The 17,876-nt window shown below is 47.1% G+C and overlaps 1 protein-coding gene across 2 annotated transcripts in view; it reads left to right on the top strand.

Annotated features, from left to right (window-relative positions):
• LOC115463769 (low-density lipoprotein receptor-related protein 1-like) overlaps positions 1-17,876 on the top strand; it is a 282,424-nt gene that overhangs the window by 251,773 nt on the left and 12,775 nt on the right. For both annotated transcript variants that reach the window (XM_030194533.1, XM_030194532.1), the window contains 3 exons: positions 2,418-2,540; positions 4,673-4,777; positions 5,551-5,787. In XM_030194533.1, coding sequence (XP_030050393.1) covers positions 2,418-2,540; positions 4,673-4,777; positions 5,551-5,787 — 465 coding nt within the window. The remainder of the gene's footprint in view (positions 1-2,417; positions 2,541-4,672; positions 4,778-5,550; positions 5,788-17,876) is intronic.

Below are 17,876 nucleotides of genomic sequence, written 5' to 3'. Positions count from 1 at the left end.
TTTGCTTCGTTGGGTCTGTCTGAGGGTCTCCCGCGTCTTGCTTGGCTCTAGAAAGGATTCCACTAAAAAGTTACTTTTTTAAGTGGCGGAGGTTTGTTTGGTGAGAGCAAGGCCCTAGAACCTTGCTCTTGTCCTGCACAGAACCTGCTTGAATACCTTCTGCACTTATCAGAGTCTGGCCTCAAGACCAACTCAGTAAGGAACCACCTTAGTGCGATTAGTGCTTACCATCATCATGTAGAGGGTAAAGCCATCTCTGGAGAGCCTTTAGTCGTTCGATTCATGAGGCTTGCTTTTGTCGAGGCCCCCTGTCAAGCCTCCTGCAGTGTCATGGGATCTCAACGTCGTCCTCACCCAGCTGATGAAACCTCCTTTTAAGCCACTGAATTCCTGCCATCTGAAGTACTTGACCTGGAAGGTCATTTTCTTGGTGGCAGTTACTTCAGTGAGCTGCAGGCCCTGGTAGCTCATGCTCCTTATACCAAATTTCATCATAACAGAGTAGTACTCCGCACTCACCCTAAGTTCCTGCCGAAGGTGGTGTCTGAGTTCCATCTTAACCAGTCAATTGTCTTGCCAACATTCTTTCCCAGACCACATACCCGCCCTGCTAAGCATCAGTTGCACACATTGGACTGCAAACGAGCGTTGGCCTTCTATCTGGAGCGGACACAGCCCCACAGACAGTCCGCCCAATTGTTTATTTCTTTTGACCCCCAATAGGAAAGGGGTCGCTGTCGGGAAACGCACCATCTCCAATTGGCTAGCAGATTGCATTTCCTTCACTTACGCCCAGGCTGGGCTGGCTCTTGAGGGTCATGTCACGGCTCAGTGTTAGAGCCATGGCAGCATCAGTGGCCCACTTGAAGTCAGCCACTATTGAAGAGATTTGCAAGGCTGCGACGTGGTCATCTGTCCACACATTCACATCACATTACTGCCTCCAGCAGGATACCCGACGCGACAGTCAGTGCTGCAGAATCTGTTTGGGGTTTGAATCCAACTCCACCCTCCAGGACCCGTTTTTATTCTGTTCAGGCTGCACTCTCAGTTCTTCGTAAGTCAATTTCTGTTATGCCCTCGCTGTTGCGAGGTTCAATTGACCTGGGTTCTTGTTTTGAGTGAGCCTGAGAGCTAGGGATACCCCAGTCGTGAGAACAAGCAGCCTGCTTGTCCTCAGAGAAAGCGAATGATACATACCTGTAGCAGGTGTTCTCCGAGGACAGAAGGCTGATTGTTCTCAGCTACTCTCCCTCCTCCCCTTTGGAGTTGCGTTTTACTCATTCCTTTGCTTGTCATTAAACTGAGCGGGAACGGTGGCGCACGGGCGGGAAGATGGCCGCGCATGCTCAGTGGGCGTACCCTGCTTGCGGGACCGCTCGCAAAGTTTCTTCCGGTTGGTGGGGGCTGCCGTGGACGTCAACCCAGTCGTGAGAACAATCAGCCTGCTGTCCTCGGAGAACACCTGCTACAGGTATGTATCATTCGCTTTAGTTACTATTTGCATGGCTGGCTGGCATGAGATTATGGACCAGTGTCTGGGGACATGGTAAGTAGATAGGAAGGAAAAAAATGTGCTGCTATATCCTGTCGGCATTCTTTTCAGATGTGAATTTTGTGTTGTATGTATTGTACCTCCCCCCCCCCCCCCCCCCCGTAGTTCTTTTCTCCTTTAAAAAAAGAAAAAATTCCAGTGTCTTAAATATAAGATCATAGAAATACTTTCCACTTCCCCCTCCCCCCCCCCAAAAAAAAACCCCCAAAGTGCTGGATATTAGTGTCTTTAAGATTACCGTACTTATATTGCCAACTTAATGCTTGATTCTGAGTTAGAAATTGTTCTTCAGATTTCATTGCTTCTTCAAAATCAAATGGGGCCATTTGAAGTTGGAGTGTATATAAAGTGGGAGTATGACCAAGGAAACCAGAAAATGGAAGATGTTCTTAAATAAAAGACTTTATTTAAAATTTGAAGACTCGACACGTCGTGTTTCGGCCGTCAGGCCTGCATCAGGAGTCTGCTGTGCAGAGTAATGCAGAGCTATGACGATGAGAAGCCTTTGAAGATTTATCAGTAGTCTCTTACACGGAGAGTTACTAAAAAATGATGAGGTTTATTCTTCAGCGTGGTAGTCTTGAGAAAGACTGTTTTGAAAAAAGTTCGTCAGGAGCGCTGCTCACACTGTTGAAATGCAAATGAAAAAAGTTTTGAAGTTGCCCCTACCCATAGACATGTAGAGATCTGTATACCAGTACCTAATTATGCCTCTCCAGATCTGCAAACCTACTGAAGATAAAGTACTCTTCCTCCCCAAAGACACACAAAATGGAAGTATATGTTTGTTTGCACACTCTTGTCTAAGTTTATACTACCTGAATGGTTTTTTTGCTTGCACTAAACATTTTCATGCATACAGTTCGTGGTGTCATTGAAACTATTCAGCTGGATGGATCAAAGTATAAGATGGTTCGAGGAGGATTACGTGGCCTTGGTCTCTTCACCATAGGAGAAGGCGTGATGTTTTGGACAACTTCTGATGGTAAGTTCATTTACATCTTGGTCTTTTGATATAGCATGTCTGAGGTATCTGAATACTTGTAAAAGTGTACCTTAAGGTGTCTTATTTGGCTTTACAGCTATGTATTAAAACCACTATAGAAGAAAAATATTCATCTTGGTAATCAGGTACCCATTAGCACTTCAAGCAAAGTGTAAACAACGATTGAAATAAAATCTTTGGTTTACTTCCTTTAAACCTGGATATAAAAAACATTTCTATGTACTCTGACAGATCCAAACAAAAACAGGGTCTAGACTGGGATTTTACTGGCTACTGCTACTACTACTACTACTTATCATTTCTAGAGCGCTACTAGACGTACACAGCACTGTACACTTGAACATAAAGAGACAGTCCCTGCTCAACAGAGCTTACAATCTAATTAGGACAGACAAACAGGACAAACAAGTGATAAGGGAATATTAAAGTGAGGATGATAAAGTAAGGGTTAGGAGTTAAAAGTAGCATCAAAAAGGTGGGCTTTTAGCTTAGATTTGAAGACTGCCAGAGATGGAGCTTGACGTACCTAATCTGACCAGCAAAAAGTTGGAGGTTGCATAAGGAGGGTAGCTGTAGCCAAGTGCATCTTACCTTGTCTGCAGGCCTTCAGTGAACAGGAGTGATGCCCTATTCTGATGTTGGTGTCTACCCTGATAGTAGATGGTGAGGGACCGGTACTAATGGCAGTTATAAGGATGTATAAATGTAGCTGGTAATTAAGTGGTGGATGGTGAACTATTTTTGGATGGTGTAGGATGGAGCAGGGTAGATAAGGGATTTATATAGGTCTTAGATGATGGAGTGGCTTAGTGTTATAATTTTATTGTAGTAATTTTAATGTAATTACTGTAATTGACTATATATAAAAGAGGAATAATGAGGTGTTAAATTTTCTTATGAGCTATTGCAAGAGGACCTTGGACTAGGAGACTGGGCATCCAAGTGGCACATGACAGTGAGCAATGCCAAGTGATGTACATAGGGAAAGAAACCAAACAATAACTTCATGATGCAAGGTTCTACATTAGGAGTTACCACCCCTACTTAGTTATTCATTTCTGGCCTAGGGTATAAGGAATTTAATTTGATGTACTTAGATGCCAGTCCCACAATGGATCAGTTTTAGCTAGCAGCTTTACCTGAACTGGTATAAATATTTTACATGAAGGTAAGGCTTCAGTTATTGTAAAGAGGATGTTTTCTTTACTGGAAATCTAATTTTTGAAGAGCCTCTGTGAAACCCATAGCTTAGGCAAATGTACTGTGCTGTCGCTGGAGACATAGGAAAATGAGAACTTTCCAGATAATTTATCAGTACAGGAAGGTGCCCTGGTCAGCTTTACATTTACAACGTTGACTAGACTTGCACATTTATTAGGATTTATTTGCCACCTTTTTTTTTTTGAAGGAATTCACTCAAGGCGGTGTACATGTCTTCCTGGTGTGCCCATACTGTGTGTTCCCTTAAACAAATTCTAAGGGGGCCTTTTTTCTTTTTACTAAGTGGCAGTAAGTCCAACGCGGGCGTACTACTCACTAAACAAAGTACCGCCAGGTTACTGCAGTAGCCCGGTGGTAGTTCACAACCCTAGCATGTGCCATTTCAGGCACTACAAAAATTAGGAGTGCCAAGTGCTGCCTGGTTAGGGATAGCCACCTCAATGGGTGGCAGTAAGTGCTTCCCCCCCCCCCCCCCCCCCCCCCCCGAAATGGCCACGCGACAAGTGCTTCACTTGCTGCATGGCCATTTCTTTTACCTGCTGTGGTAAAAGGGGGCCTCAGTGCATGTCAACCACGCAGATTCCAGCACAGGCCCCCTTTTTGCTGCAGCTTAGTGAAAGGACCCCTAAGTGCATAATGTCTGTCTTTGTTAAAAGGTTGGCCTAGCTATGTGCATCATATCAAGCAAATGTTCAAGCAATGAATGTTTTAGCTACGAATTATTGGTGATACTGCGACAATGGAATTTTAATAACAGCCTTGTTCATTTGAAGTGCAAAAATGATCAGTCATTCTCAATGCTAACTTAATTGTGAAGCACTGTGGCATAGATGGAACTGTTGTATCATCTTAACTGGTGATGTCAATGTGTCCAATTTTTTCCTCTTTAGGATTAAGAGTGCATTACAGCAAAGTGGACCAAGAGGAAGATTGGTGGTTTCCTGTAGACCAGAAGATTGTAGACTTAAAAATTTATAGCAAATCTACACATCAAGGTATTGTCTACTACATAACACTTGTATAAATAGCACTGTTTTCTGTTCTAGATGTAGCTTGTAACTAAAAGGGAAGGTCTGTGATCCATCCTTGGTTTTGAATAATTTATTCTAATATTAGTGAACTACTTGCTTATCTGATTGACATTTATGGATAAGCACATGGTGATGGTGGTTTATTTTATTCCTGTTATGTCCACCTCTGAATAAGCAGTATTTTATCTTGGTAACCTTCACAGGAATTAAGTTGAAGTGAGACCAACTGCAAATCATTAATAAACAAGTTTGTCAGTAGGGTTAGAATTCATGCTGTGCACTTGTATGTTCCTTCCATAACAGTTGACAGAAATATCTATTCAGCTACTTAGTACTAAGGTGCCAGACCTTTGGGTGAACTGCCTTGAGCTTTCAGTACTATAGAGGAAATAGTTTAGTACAGAAGACACCACCTAGTAAGCATGAATAGAGCTAAACATTTGCTGTACTGGTACTTTATCATATACGTACTAATGTAAAGGCAAGGGAGGTTGAGATTCTGGCTCTCCCAAATAGATTCCCAATGCAGTGTAGTGGGATCCTTCTGGTGACTCAAAGCTCTCTATAATCCTAGCATGCTTGTGCTGAAAGCACACCTTCCTGGCAGGGGTGGTGAAGATCATGCTATGCCCTAGGTAGGGCAATGGCTTTGAAAACAAGACCTTATTCCTAACCTGGCACCAATAAGGAAAAGGTTGACACCTTGGCATGTTCTGATTTTCGTGTTGTCTTGGCAGGTACCAATTACTGTTCAGGAGCTAATGGGGGATGCAGCCAGGTCTGTTTGCCAAACAATGAAGGAAGAGTATGCAGATGCACTGCAGGCTTTCATCTTATCAGTGATACAGAATGTCGCAAAAATGTCAAGTGCCCTCCAGAGTTCTTGCCATGCAAGGATGGTAGAAAATGCATTCATGGGGAGCAAGTATGTGATGGCCAGATGGACTGCTTAGATGGATCTGATGAGAGAGCATGTAAGTACTGCAGCTATACACGTCATCTCGGAGCGTTCACCATATTTGATGTCCATTTTGCTGACTGAAATCTAAATCTTCTCTGGTAGCATTTTTGAAAAACTTAAATTACATTCCAATTGAGTAGGGAGATTGAGGAATAGCAGCTGACTGCTTTCTTGACATAGTATGGCTTAGTGCTGCTAAAGATTTTCACTGCAGTCTGGTCTTCAACCCGGTGGATAGATGTTGGCCGTGGAAAGGACAGACTAAGCGACGGCAGTCTTAAGTGATTATTATCTGAAATTAAAGAGTATACTAGCTGAGATTAAAAAGAGTATAAAGGAGGTTTTTTGCCTATGATGACAGTAAGAACTCCAGTAACTAACGAGCTGTATAGCCAATAGTAGGAGTCTGTTGAGGCTTTTTCCTCCGTGTTAGCATATAAATACACTGTTTACTGTTGGGATTAAATTTTGATAGTACAGGAGTAAAGAGATTCTAACTGCTCAATTTAAGTTAGTGCTAAAAAAAAGGCCATGAACGTGTGCCATGGTCTGGGTCGCTTCATATTCAGATATTTACAGAATTGATACTTAACATTAAGGAATGTCTGGAGAAACAGTAATATAATCTGCGGGATACAATGTGAGAACTTTCTTCCACAAGACTGATTTGTTCAGTCTGAGTTGGCTTTTCAAAAGGCCTAATCAAGGAGTTGGCCAGCTAAACTTGATCGTAAATTAAGCATTCTAATTTAGGATGTTTGGGTTTCTGGTACTGGCTTTGACTTAACTTTAGAATTAAATTCAGGAAGCCAACTGCCAATGACCATGCTATAACTGCAGCCAAACATTGGGCTACCTATATTTAGGAGAGAATTTTGAGCTGAGCAGTTGAAAATGGGCTCAACATGGCAGGCTGGGGAGCAAATCCCCCCCCCCCCCCCAACCTCCCCTTTCACTAAAGCTATCTTAGCCCTTGGGGTGTGTATATGTATGTATATTTATATATCAATTTTTTTATTTAGCTGTAAATATTTCACTTAAATACTGAGGCCTAAATTTGAAAATGGGCTGAGTGGTAAGTTAAACACCCACAGAAGGTGAGCTCTCCACAGGAAAACCAACGGTAGGTAAAACAAACAGTGGATCCAATAAAAGTCCTCTCTCAGAGTGTCTTCCTGAACAAGGTCTTTATTCACAATAGCACAATTGACCCGACACGTGACGTGTTTCGGCCGTAAGGCCTGCGTCAGGGGTCTGCCTTTCCAGAAAGAATTGTGTGTGTGAATATTCCACAGCTCTACCTGAATGTACCCGAGTGTACTCAGGTACATTCAGGTAGAGCTGTGGAATATTCACACACTAAATTCTTTCTGGAAAGGCAGACCCCTGACGCAGGCCTTACGGCCAAAACACGTCACGTGTCAGGTCAATTGTGCTATTGTGAATAAAGACCTTGTTCAGGAAGACACTCATTGTGAGAGGACTTTTATTGGATCCACTGTTTGTTTTACCCTGAGTGGTAAGTTACCAGGTGTGATCTTGTGCTATTCCTTCCAATGTGGTAAAAGGACTCCTCTTTTCTGTCTAAAAGTTCCAAAAGAACAAGCCTTGATTTACTCTTTCCAATTGGCACTCTTTTAACCTTTCATGAATTGAGGTTGCGTGGTGGTAGACTTAGGAGTAATGTCAGGAAATTCTTTTTCACCAAGAGGTTGGTGGATGTCTGGAATGACTTCCCAAAGGAAGTGGCAAAGAGACAAATGATGACAGAATTCAAAAAGGTGTGTAATAAACAGGAGATCTCTAATTAGAAAATGGATGGTTTAAAAAAAAACCCAAAACAAAACCTTAATGGCTGCATGTGTGTGGATGTGTCAGGTGGTGCTTAGATGGCAACTGGCTGTGAAGAACTAAAGCTGGTGCCATGCAGACTTGTATGGTCTGTGTTCTATATATATATGGCATCTAGTTTAGCATGAGCTAGAGTGGGCTTCTGTGGCAACTCCAGTAGTTGTAGCATAAGGACAGCTGGGCAGATTTCCACAGTTTGTCCCAGAAATGATAGAGACCACAATTAAGTAATTTATATTGCATTCATGGTTGGTTAATCTTGAATTGATAAGGAGTGTGACTGGTGAGACTGGATGGCTAAAATTCAGGTCTTTATCTGCTGTCATTTACTATGTTAGCTGGCAAATTTTTCTTAAATCTAGCTCTGCTTCAAACAGCCCATGCTAGACTTGTTCAATGTTGTATCTCACAAGTTTGCTGTGATGAAAATGCAGGCAAGAATTTTTAAGCCTTTTTTTTTTTTTTTTTTTTTGCTTTAGGATGTCAGCCAGGTTCTTGGCTTGGGACATCTGTTAGGAATGTGCTTTACTTTGAACTAGGATCTTATGTCCTTTGTATTCAATCCTTGCCAATTCTAGCCTCCACCCCTGTTGGGAAACCATGCAATAAAAGTGAAGTATATGGGCTTGCTTGCAGTCAAATGGCCTGTATCTTACCCTATCTGTGGGAGGCAAGCCATAATCTCTAGTCATATCTGCCTTTTCCCAATCATAAATGGTATAAAGGGAAGGGCTTCATTTCATACTTTAACGTGGGGGGGGGGGGGGGGGGGGTGGAGAGGAGCTAAGGTCCCAGACCTCTAATTTTGTGTTCACTTTTTCTCATCTAAAAACATGCAGCACCTTAAAAGCTACAAACATTAGTTACTGGTGATCTCTTCAGGGAGGGGTTAACAAAGGCTCTGAAGGGATTCCTCAGGCCAGTTATTGAATTCTGTGTTGGCTGGGGAAGTTGGTTCATAGAATAATAACTCATGGCTAGGAATGATCTGCTAACAAATCCCAGATTCTACACTTGTTAATGCTCATCGGTTTTTCTATAGAACACATGTGCAAAAGAACAAAGAAACAGGAAAGTGACGTGCAGGGGTATACTGGAGTCTGCTCGCATACATTTTTAAAGCTCTTGCGAGCCGGTTGTTCTGGCAGGCGAGTTGGCTCCTAGGGGCGGCACAACCTTGCGGTAAGTGAGGTAAGCCTGGCAGGAAGAGCGCTACAAGCCATGCTTACCTCACCTCCACCGCTCTGGAAGGTTTAAATCTTTGATTTACCTCCATCGCAGCAGCCGCAGTGAAAGCCCGTCTCTAGTCTTCCCTTCAATACTTGTCAGTGTCCCGCCTTCTGATGTCATTTCCTCTTTCCGCGAGGGCGGGACACTGATAGGAAACTAAGGGAAAGTTAGAGACGGGCTTTCACTGCGGCTGCTGCGACTGAGGTAAATCAGATTTAACCCCCCCCCCCCCCCCCCAGGGCGGCAGGAGCAAAAAGAGGGATGGGGGGAGAAGAGGGCTGGCAGGTGGACATGGGAGTGGGAGGGCTTGGGAGAGAGGAGCATCGAAGCCATCAATGGATATGGATGGGAAGGCAGGGCCCAGGGAGAGAGGAGAAATTGCTGGACATGGAGGGGAGGGGATGGCAGGGGAGAGAGGAGAAGTTGCTGGGTATTGATGGATGGAGGGGGGCAGGGAAGAGAGGAGAATTGCTGGAGATGGATGGATGGAGGGCAGGGGAGAGGACAGTTGCTGGATATATATGGATGGAGGGCAGGGGGGAGAGGAGGGTTGCTGGACATGGGTGGATGGAGGGGAGGGAAGACTGGAAGGAAATGCACATGGATGGAGGGGAGGGAAGAGAGGAAGTGAGATGAACATGGAGGGGAGAAAGGAGAAATGCTGGATGGACATGGATGGAGAAAATAGGAAGAAGCTGGATCCACTAGACAGTCAAGTCTGCGGAGGATCAAAATGAAGAAAGGAGGAAAGAAAAGAGAGAAATGGAAAGGAAGCCCTGGAAACGGAGTAAAGGGAACAGATAGCAGCAGAATGAGATACTGGGCCAGCATGATGAGAAACAGTCACCAGACGATAAAGGTAGAAAACTTTCATTTTAGTGTTTGGAATATGTCCACTTTGAGAATTTACATCTGCTGTCATATTTTGCAGTGTATAGCAACGTGTTTCTTTCTGTTTCTGGTATTGTGCTGCATGCAGAGCCTAACTTCCTAGGATTTCAGGTTAATTTTTGAATAGGGGCTATCTGTTCTGCGTGTATGACTGACTGCAAGGCCAAGTGTCTGAATAGGGGTATGTTAGGTTCTGAGATTTTGATAACATTGTTTTTCAGAGTTGGAAAGACTGTTCTAATTCCTGGTCTGTATGCTAATTTGGTTTGTGTCATTTTGGGTATACTGCAGAGTTTTGTTTTTTTTTTTCTCCTGGTAAAGGACTTCTAAAACAGACATGAGAATCAGGTTCTCAACGTTGTTTTTTTTATATTTACTTATTTATGGCATTTTATCCCACATTAAACATGAATTAGATTGGAACCTGGGAGCTTTTAATTTTTTTTTTTCCTGGAGAGAGTAATGCATTGCCGCCCCCCCCCCCCCCCCCCCCAGGATGTCTCCCTGGCTATAGCCAGCTCTGCAATTTGGGGGGGGGGGGCGCAGAGGTGGACCTGGGGGAGAGCCTGTTAACATTTACCAGCACACCACTGGTGACGTGGGGCTGGGTAGGTAGGAACTTATTCCACACAGGTGCTAATGCAGCCCTCAACATCAGCAATAATACCACAGCTTTGGCAGACTACTCTGCATGATTTCCAGGCTGCTGCAGTGCCTCAACTTGTTTCAACTTTGACCCTGCCGACACAGCTTAGCATAGACAACTGTGATCGGGTTTCTTTGAGCCCATGTGAGAACTCCTTAGTCACCTACCTGAAGGCGGGAACCATAGAAGGGAGATATTGTCCCTAGATCCCAGCCCTGAAGGTCCTCCCCCAGCAGTTTCTACACCTAAGATATTTCCTGCAATTGGCAAGTGAATTAAGCCCTGTTTCAGGGTTACAATGACCCATTATGGAGCTAGGGGCTTTGGTAAGACCACCTGTTAACTATGGACTCCATATGGGATGCAATATAGACCCTTATTCCATTCTTACATTTTTCTTCTGAAATTACCATTAACTGGTTCCTCTGGGACTCAGGCACAAGTTTTGGAGCAACACACTAATAGAATGACTGCTTTAGAAGCAAAGTGTCTACTCTTCAGCTGGCTAACGAATTATTTGTTAAGGAATAAACTACTATCCCTCAAGAAGAAAACACTTGGAAAATTGGTTGAGAAAAAAACCTTGAGGCTTTTGGCTTTCGCTTTGAATAGGCTGTGTCGGCATTACCGCACCGGCAGCCGCTAGCTTGGCTTTGTAGAGGGGGAGGGGTTTAGAGTAAGAATTCTGGGGACAGGAAAATACCTGTTTAATTTCTAAATTACCTAGAGTTACATACTGAAAGGACTAAACTAAATCCAAAAATTATATCCTGTATCCTGATGCATATCTGACAAAAGCTTGTTGCTGTTGCAGGCAGGATGGATTCCTAGAAATGCTTGCTTTTGTCTTTAATATTAATTCAACTATCTTGCTACTCAAAAACCTTGAATAGAAATTCAAGTAGGAATGCAGAATATAAATAAGAATAGAAGTGTTCTAGACCTGGATGTTCAGAGGACTGAGTTTTGAGGAGCTAGCTAAACTTAAGGTAGATAGGGATAGGAACACACACTGGGATTTATATAGTGCGCTTTTAAGTTGCACGTGCAAATCCAGTCATATTCTGGATTTGCGCATGCAACTTAGCAAGCCAATCAGTGCCAATTAAAATTGCCAGTTAACAAGTAACACTTGTGATGTGTGAATTAGGTGCATAGTTGAAAGGGGGCGTGGCCATGGATGTGGCATAGGCAGATCATGGGCGTTTCAAAAATCTACATATGTGGTTAGAATACACGCAATCTGCACATAATTTAAGCATTTGCATTTACACCAAGTTTTATTAGAGGTAACTCCCAGTGACTAAATTTAGTGGCATGGACGGCCGCTCGGCATATTGTATAAACCATGCAGAAATTTAGGCTGATTCTATAAAGTATGTCTAAATTTAGGCATACTTTATAGAATACACCTAGGCATATTTCATTTCAACACTGATTCCATATCATCAAGCTGATCAATCCATAGACTGGTGGGTTGTGTCCATCTACCAGCAGGTGGAGATAGAGAGCAAACTTTTGCCTCCCTATATGTGGTCATGTGCTGCCGGAAACTCCTCAGTATGTTCTCTATCTCAGCAGGTGGTGGTCACACACAGCAGCAGCTCTGGCTAGGCCTCCAAGCCTAATCCTTAGGTTTTGTTGAGGCCTGGGGTTGAGGGCTCTTTTGAGCAAGTGCAAACCTGGTGGTGCCAGGTCCCTCCTTTTCTCCCCCCTCCCGCAGGCTCCGTTTAAAAAAAAAAAAAAAAAAAAAAAAAAATTTTAAACGTCTTTAAAGGCGTTTAATTCGACGTTTCTTTAAACGTTCATTGCAGCTACTCACTGGGACACCAGTTCGTTACAGCTCGGAGCGGCAAGCAGGTAATTTTACCTTTTTATAGCGGGCAGGGGGTTCCCCGATTCTTCTCCTCGTGGAAATGGCGTCGGAGGGCGAGGGCGCAAAGGGTCGCTCCCCGGATCGCTGGAGCGCTTCTAGAGGGGATGCGGGGGTTTTACAACCTGATTCGCCCTTGATGGGTGATAGTTTAGTGACCGATGAATGTCCCGGTCGTTCCTCCGGCGTGGCGGTTTTTTCCCGCCATACACGCCCATCCCCCGCTCCTCGCCTTCGCCATCTTGGCCGGCCACGCGGCTCGGACGGCTTCTTCGGGGCCGCCCTTGAGGTTGGAGACATTAATGCCATGAACGCCCTTAATTTGGGCGACGGCACAAAAGCGGCTAAAGTTAAGCGCCGTTCTTCCCGCGCGGCTCCTTCACGGAGTTTCGCGCCGGACGCCATTTTGGATGCGCAGCATGTCTCTCCCCCGCTATTGCGAGCGCCGGTTGAGAGTGCGTCTCGGGCTGTTGCCCAGGCTGCGGAAGTGCACAGTCTGGGGGGTTTCTCCCCCGAGTTTGTTTTGCTGCTGCATCAGGCTTTCCTCATGCAAAACGCTGCCCCTGCTCCCTCTTCTGATAAAGAGGTTGAGGTTCCCAGAGGTAAACGCCCTCGGGTTGATTTCCAGGCCTTGGAGGACTTTTGTCTCCTCCGATGTAGATGAGGGCAGCGTGTCTGAGGTCTCCCAACGATCCTTTGCGGATTCCTTGGAGGAGATAGATCCCCGCTCGGATGGAGCGGATGACCCCTCTGCAGCGCGGCTTTTTAGCCCAGAGGATTTGCCCAACCTGTTGTTACAGGCCATGGACACTTTGAAGATTTCCTCTCCGGAGGACGTCTCTCCCTCAGCCCCTGTTGGCTCTGCCATTATGCTGGGGACGAAGCGCCCGCCTAGAACCTTCCACGTGCATGATGCCATGCACACCTTAATTGCGGCTCAATGGGATGTCCCGGAAACGAGCCTTAAAGTGGCTAGGGCTATGTCCCGCCTCTATCCTTTGGCTGTGAGTGAACGTGAGGCCTATCTGTGGCCTACCGTGGATTCTTTAATCACTGCGGTGACTAAGAAAACGGCGTTGCCGGTGGAAGGTGGCACGGCCCTAAAGGACGCCCAAGACAGAAGATTGGAGGCGGCCTTAAGGTCGTCCTTTGAGGCAGCTGCTTTAAGTTTGCAGGCCTCAGTTTGCGGCTCCTATGTGGCCAGGGCGTGCCGGACTATGGTGCAGCGGGCTTCCCCCTCGGATCATTCCTTGAGGGCTGATTGGCCGGCCCTGGAATCGGGCTTAGCCTATTTGGCAGACTTGCTGTATGATGTCTGGAGAGCCTCAGCTAAAGGCATGGCTCAGACAGTCTCTGCGCGGCGGTGGCTTTGGCTGAAACATTGGTCTGCTGACCACGCCTCTAAATCCCGCCTGGCTAGATTGCCTTTTAAAGGCAAGCTGCTCTTTGGGGTCGAGCTGGACAAAATCGTGACCGATCTCGGCACGTCTAAGGGCAAGAAATTACCAGAGGTCAGGGCTCGGGTTAGTACTCGTCCCGATACCTCCATACCGCCTGGGCAAGTCGGGTTCCTCTGCCCCCTCTTCCTTCAAGAGGAATTTCTCCCCCAAGCAGCATTCCTTTCGCAGAGACCGCCGTCCCGGAGGTGCTCCCTCCGGTCCTCCTCCAGGGTCTCGTACCCAATGACGGGGCCTTGGTCCACGCCCCAGTGCAGATTGGAGGACGGCTGTCCTCATTTCTGGGCGAGTGGACCACTATAACTTCAGACGCGTGGGTGCTGGAAGTCATCAGAGACGGCTACAAGCTAGAGTTCTGCCAACCCTTAAGAGACGGGTTTGTACTCTCTCCCTGCAAGTCTCCGGTCAAGCTGTGGTAGTGCAGCAGACCTTGGACAACCTGATCCGCCTGGGTGCGGTCGTTCCGGTGCCAAAAAATCAGATTGGCAAGGGACGTTACTCCATTTACTTTGTGGTTCCAAAGAAAGGAGGTTCTGTCCGGCCTATCCTCGACCTCAAAGGGGTCGATCGGGCCTGGAAAGTGAGGCACTTTCGCATGGAGACTCTCCGCTCTGTTATAGCGGCAGTGAAGGCAGGAGAGTTCTTGGCTTCCTTGGACATCAAGGAAGCGTACCTGCATATTCCCATCTGCCTCCTCTCCAACGCTTTCTGCGTTTTACAGTCCTGAGACGACACTTCCAGTTCAGAGCCCTCCCTTTCGGGTTGGCTACTGCTCCGCGGACCTTTTCCAAAGTAATGGGGGTCATAGCGGCCTTCCTGCTAAAGGAAGGAGTACAAGTCCATCCTTATCTGGACGACTGGTTGATCCGAGCCCCCTCTTATGCAGAGTGCGGCAAAGCTATGGACCGGGTAGTTGCTCTTTTGAGCTCCCTGGGATGGATCATCAACTGGAAGAAGAGCCAGCTGCGCCCGACTCAGTCCCTGGTGTATCTGGGAGTTCGATTCGACACCCAAGTGGGCAGAGTGTTCCTGCCAGACAATCGGATTGTCAAGCTTCAGGCTCAGGTGGACTAGTTCCTAGTAGCCTCTCCTATTCGGGCTTGGGACTACGTGCAGCTGTTGGGCTCTATGACGGCCACGATGGAAGTAGTGCCCTGGGCCAGGGCTCATATGAGACCACTACAGCTATCTCTGCTGCTGCGCTGGACTCCGATGTCGGAGGATTATGCTGTGCGCCTTCCCGTGGACCCAGCAGTGCGCAAGGCGCTGAGCTGGTGGACGCAGACAGACAAGTTGTCTGCAGGATTGCCTCTGGTGACCCCGGAGTGGATTGTCGTCACGACAGACGCCTCTTTGATGGGCTGGGGAGCCCACTGCTTGGGAAGGACAGCGCAGGGGCTCTAGTCTCCTGCAGAGGCAAGTGGTCTATCAACCTCCTGGAACTCAGAGCCATTCGCTTGGTGTTGTTGGAGTTCATCCCGGTACTCGTGTTGAAGCCTGTACGGGTCCTGTCGGACAATGCCACGGCTGTGGCCTATATCAACCGCCAGGGAGGTACCAGAGCGCCCCTCTAGCCAAGGAGGCTATGAGTCTTTGCCAGTGGGCGGAAGCGAACCTGGAGCAGCTTTCAGCGGCCCACATTGCTGGAGTCATGAATGTCAAGGCGGACTTTCTCAGTCGCCATACCTTGGAGCCCGGAGAGTGGCAACTATCTGCTCAGGCGTTCTTGGACATCACGAAGCGCTGGGGCCAGCCGAGCCTAGATCTGATGGCGTCATCGGCCAATTGCCAAGTGCCGCGCTTTTTCAGCAGAGGACGGGACCCTCGATCCCTGGGAGTAGATGCTCTTCTCCAACAGTGGCCGACACAAGAGCTCCTCTGTGTTCCCGCCCTGGCCCATGTTGGGCAGGGTGCTAGACCGGGTGGCAAAGCATCCCGGCAGGGTAATCCTGGTGGGTCCGGATTGGCCCAGACGTCCCTGGTATGCGGACTTGTTCAGGCTCTCAGTCGACGATCCTCTGCGGCTGTCAGTGGAGCAGGGCCTGTTACATCAGGGTCCCGTGGTGATGGAGTATCCCTCTCCCTTTGGTCTTACGGCCTGGCTATTGAGCGGCAGCGTCTGAGGAAGAAGGGCTTCTCAGACAAGGTCATCGCCACTATGCTGAGAGCGAGGAAGCGCTCTACTTCTACTGCTTACACCAGGGTTTGGCGTATCTTTGCAGCATGGTGTGAAGCAGGCTCTCTTTCTCCCTTCACTGCTCCAATTTCTTCAGTGTTGGCGTTCCTGCAAGAAGGTCTGGAGAAAGGCCTGTCGCTCAGTTCCCTTAAAGTCCAGGTAGCGGCTCTGGCTTGCTTCAGGGGCCGCCTGAAGGGTGCTTCCCTGGCTTCGCAGCCAGATGTGGTGCGCTTTCTCAAGGGAGTTAATCACCTGCGCCCTCCTCTGCACTCAGTGGTGCCTGCGTGGAATCTCAACCTGGTGCTAAGAGCATTGCAGAAGCCGCCTTTGGAACCCTTGTCGAGGGCATCTCTGAAAGACCTGACGTTGAAAGCAGTCTTTTTGGTGGCTATCACTTCAGACAGAAGTTTCCGAGCTCCAGGCGCTCTCATGTCGAGAGCCTTTTCTGCAGTGCACTGAGGCAGGAGTGACTATTCGCACAGTGCCTTCCTTCCTGCCCAAGATTGGTTCTCGCTTCCATGTGAATCAGCAGCTCTGTCTCCCTTCCTTTCGTAGGGAGGACTACCCAGAGGAGTACTCCGCTCTTGAATATCTGGATGTGAGACGAGTCATCATCAGATACTTGGAAGTGACCAATGATTTCCGGAAATCGGATCATCTGTTTGTCCTGTTTTCAGGTCCTCGTAAGGGTCTGCAGGCTGCTAAGCCTACAGTGGCAAGATGGGTCCAGGAAGCCATTGCAGCGGCTTATGTGGCCGCGGGGAAGGTGCCGCCTATCCAGCTGAAGGCTCACTCCACGAGAGCTCAGGCGGCCTCGATGGCAGAGGCCGGATCCGTCTCCTTGGAAGAGATATGCAAGGCGGCAACGTGGGCTTCGGCTCATACATTCTCCAAGCATTACCGTTTGACTGTGGCTGCACGGGCGGAGGCCCGGTTTGGAGCTTCAGTGTTGAGGTCAGGGATTTCAATGTCCCGCCCTGGGTGAGTACTGCTTCGGTACATCCCACCAGTCTATGGATTGATCAGCTTGATGATATGGAAGGTAAAATTATGTATAATCATACCTGATAATTTTCTTTCCATTAATCATAGCTGATCAATCCATAGCCCCTCCCAGATATCTGTACTGTTTATATTCTGGTTGAATTTTAGGTTCAAGTTTAGCCTTCAGTTACTTCAGGAGGACTTCGTGTTCAAGTTCTTCTTTCACTTGGATTCTTCAAGAGTTGAGACGACTTTGTGTTACAGTGAGCTGCTGCATTCCTCTCCCCTCCGTTTTACGGGGCTGGATTGAGACATAAATTCTGCCGGCACTCCCTCCCGCTTCGTGCGGCTGTAGGGCAGCTTTGTACCCCTCCCGCTTCGGCGGTGTTAGGGTCAGTCAGCTCCTCCCGCGGTTGCGGTTGCAGGATAAGCCAGATCCCCCCGCATCGGCGGGTGTGGTGTCCCTCCCTCGCTCCGCGGGGATGAGCTGGACGGATTCCCCTCCCCCACTTGTGTGGGGATGAGCTGGGTTAATTCCCCTTCCCCGTTTCGGCGGTGGTGAGCTGGGCAGAGTGTCCCTTCGTGGGTGTAATTCTCTAAGTGCTGAGTCCTGCGGATGGAGCTTTGATATCGACATACTGAGGAGTTTCCGGCAGCACATGACCACATATAGGGAGGCAAAAGTTTGCTCTCTATCTCCACCTGCTGGTAGATGGACACAACCCACCAGTCTATGGATTGATCAGCTATGATTAATGGAAAGAAAATTATCAGGTATGATTATACATAATTTTACCATTTTTAGGCGTCATATAGAATCTAGTCCAGATGGCATACATTGAGGGAACTTAGGCTTGTTCTGGCATCTCCGCGGGCTGACCCTTTTAGTGCTTCTGTAGAGTTAGGAGTGGGTCACTAACTTGAGTGGAAGGTGAAAATGGTTGTAAATTAGAGATCACTGAGGAAAGGGATTTATTTATTCCAAATTTATATC

Source organism: Microcaecilia unicolor, chromosome 2 (assembly GCF_901765095.1).
Source record: "Microcaecilia unicolor chromosome 2, aMicUni1.1, whole genome shotgun sequence".
Taxonomy (NCBI): domain Eukaryota; kingdom Metazoa; phylum Chordata; class Amphibia; order Gymnophiona; family Siphonopidae; genus Microcaecilia; species Microcaecilia unicolor.
The sequence above is the reverse complement of the archived record's forward strand: the minus strand, read 5'-3'. Positions and strand labels throughout refer to the sequence as shown.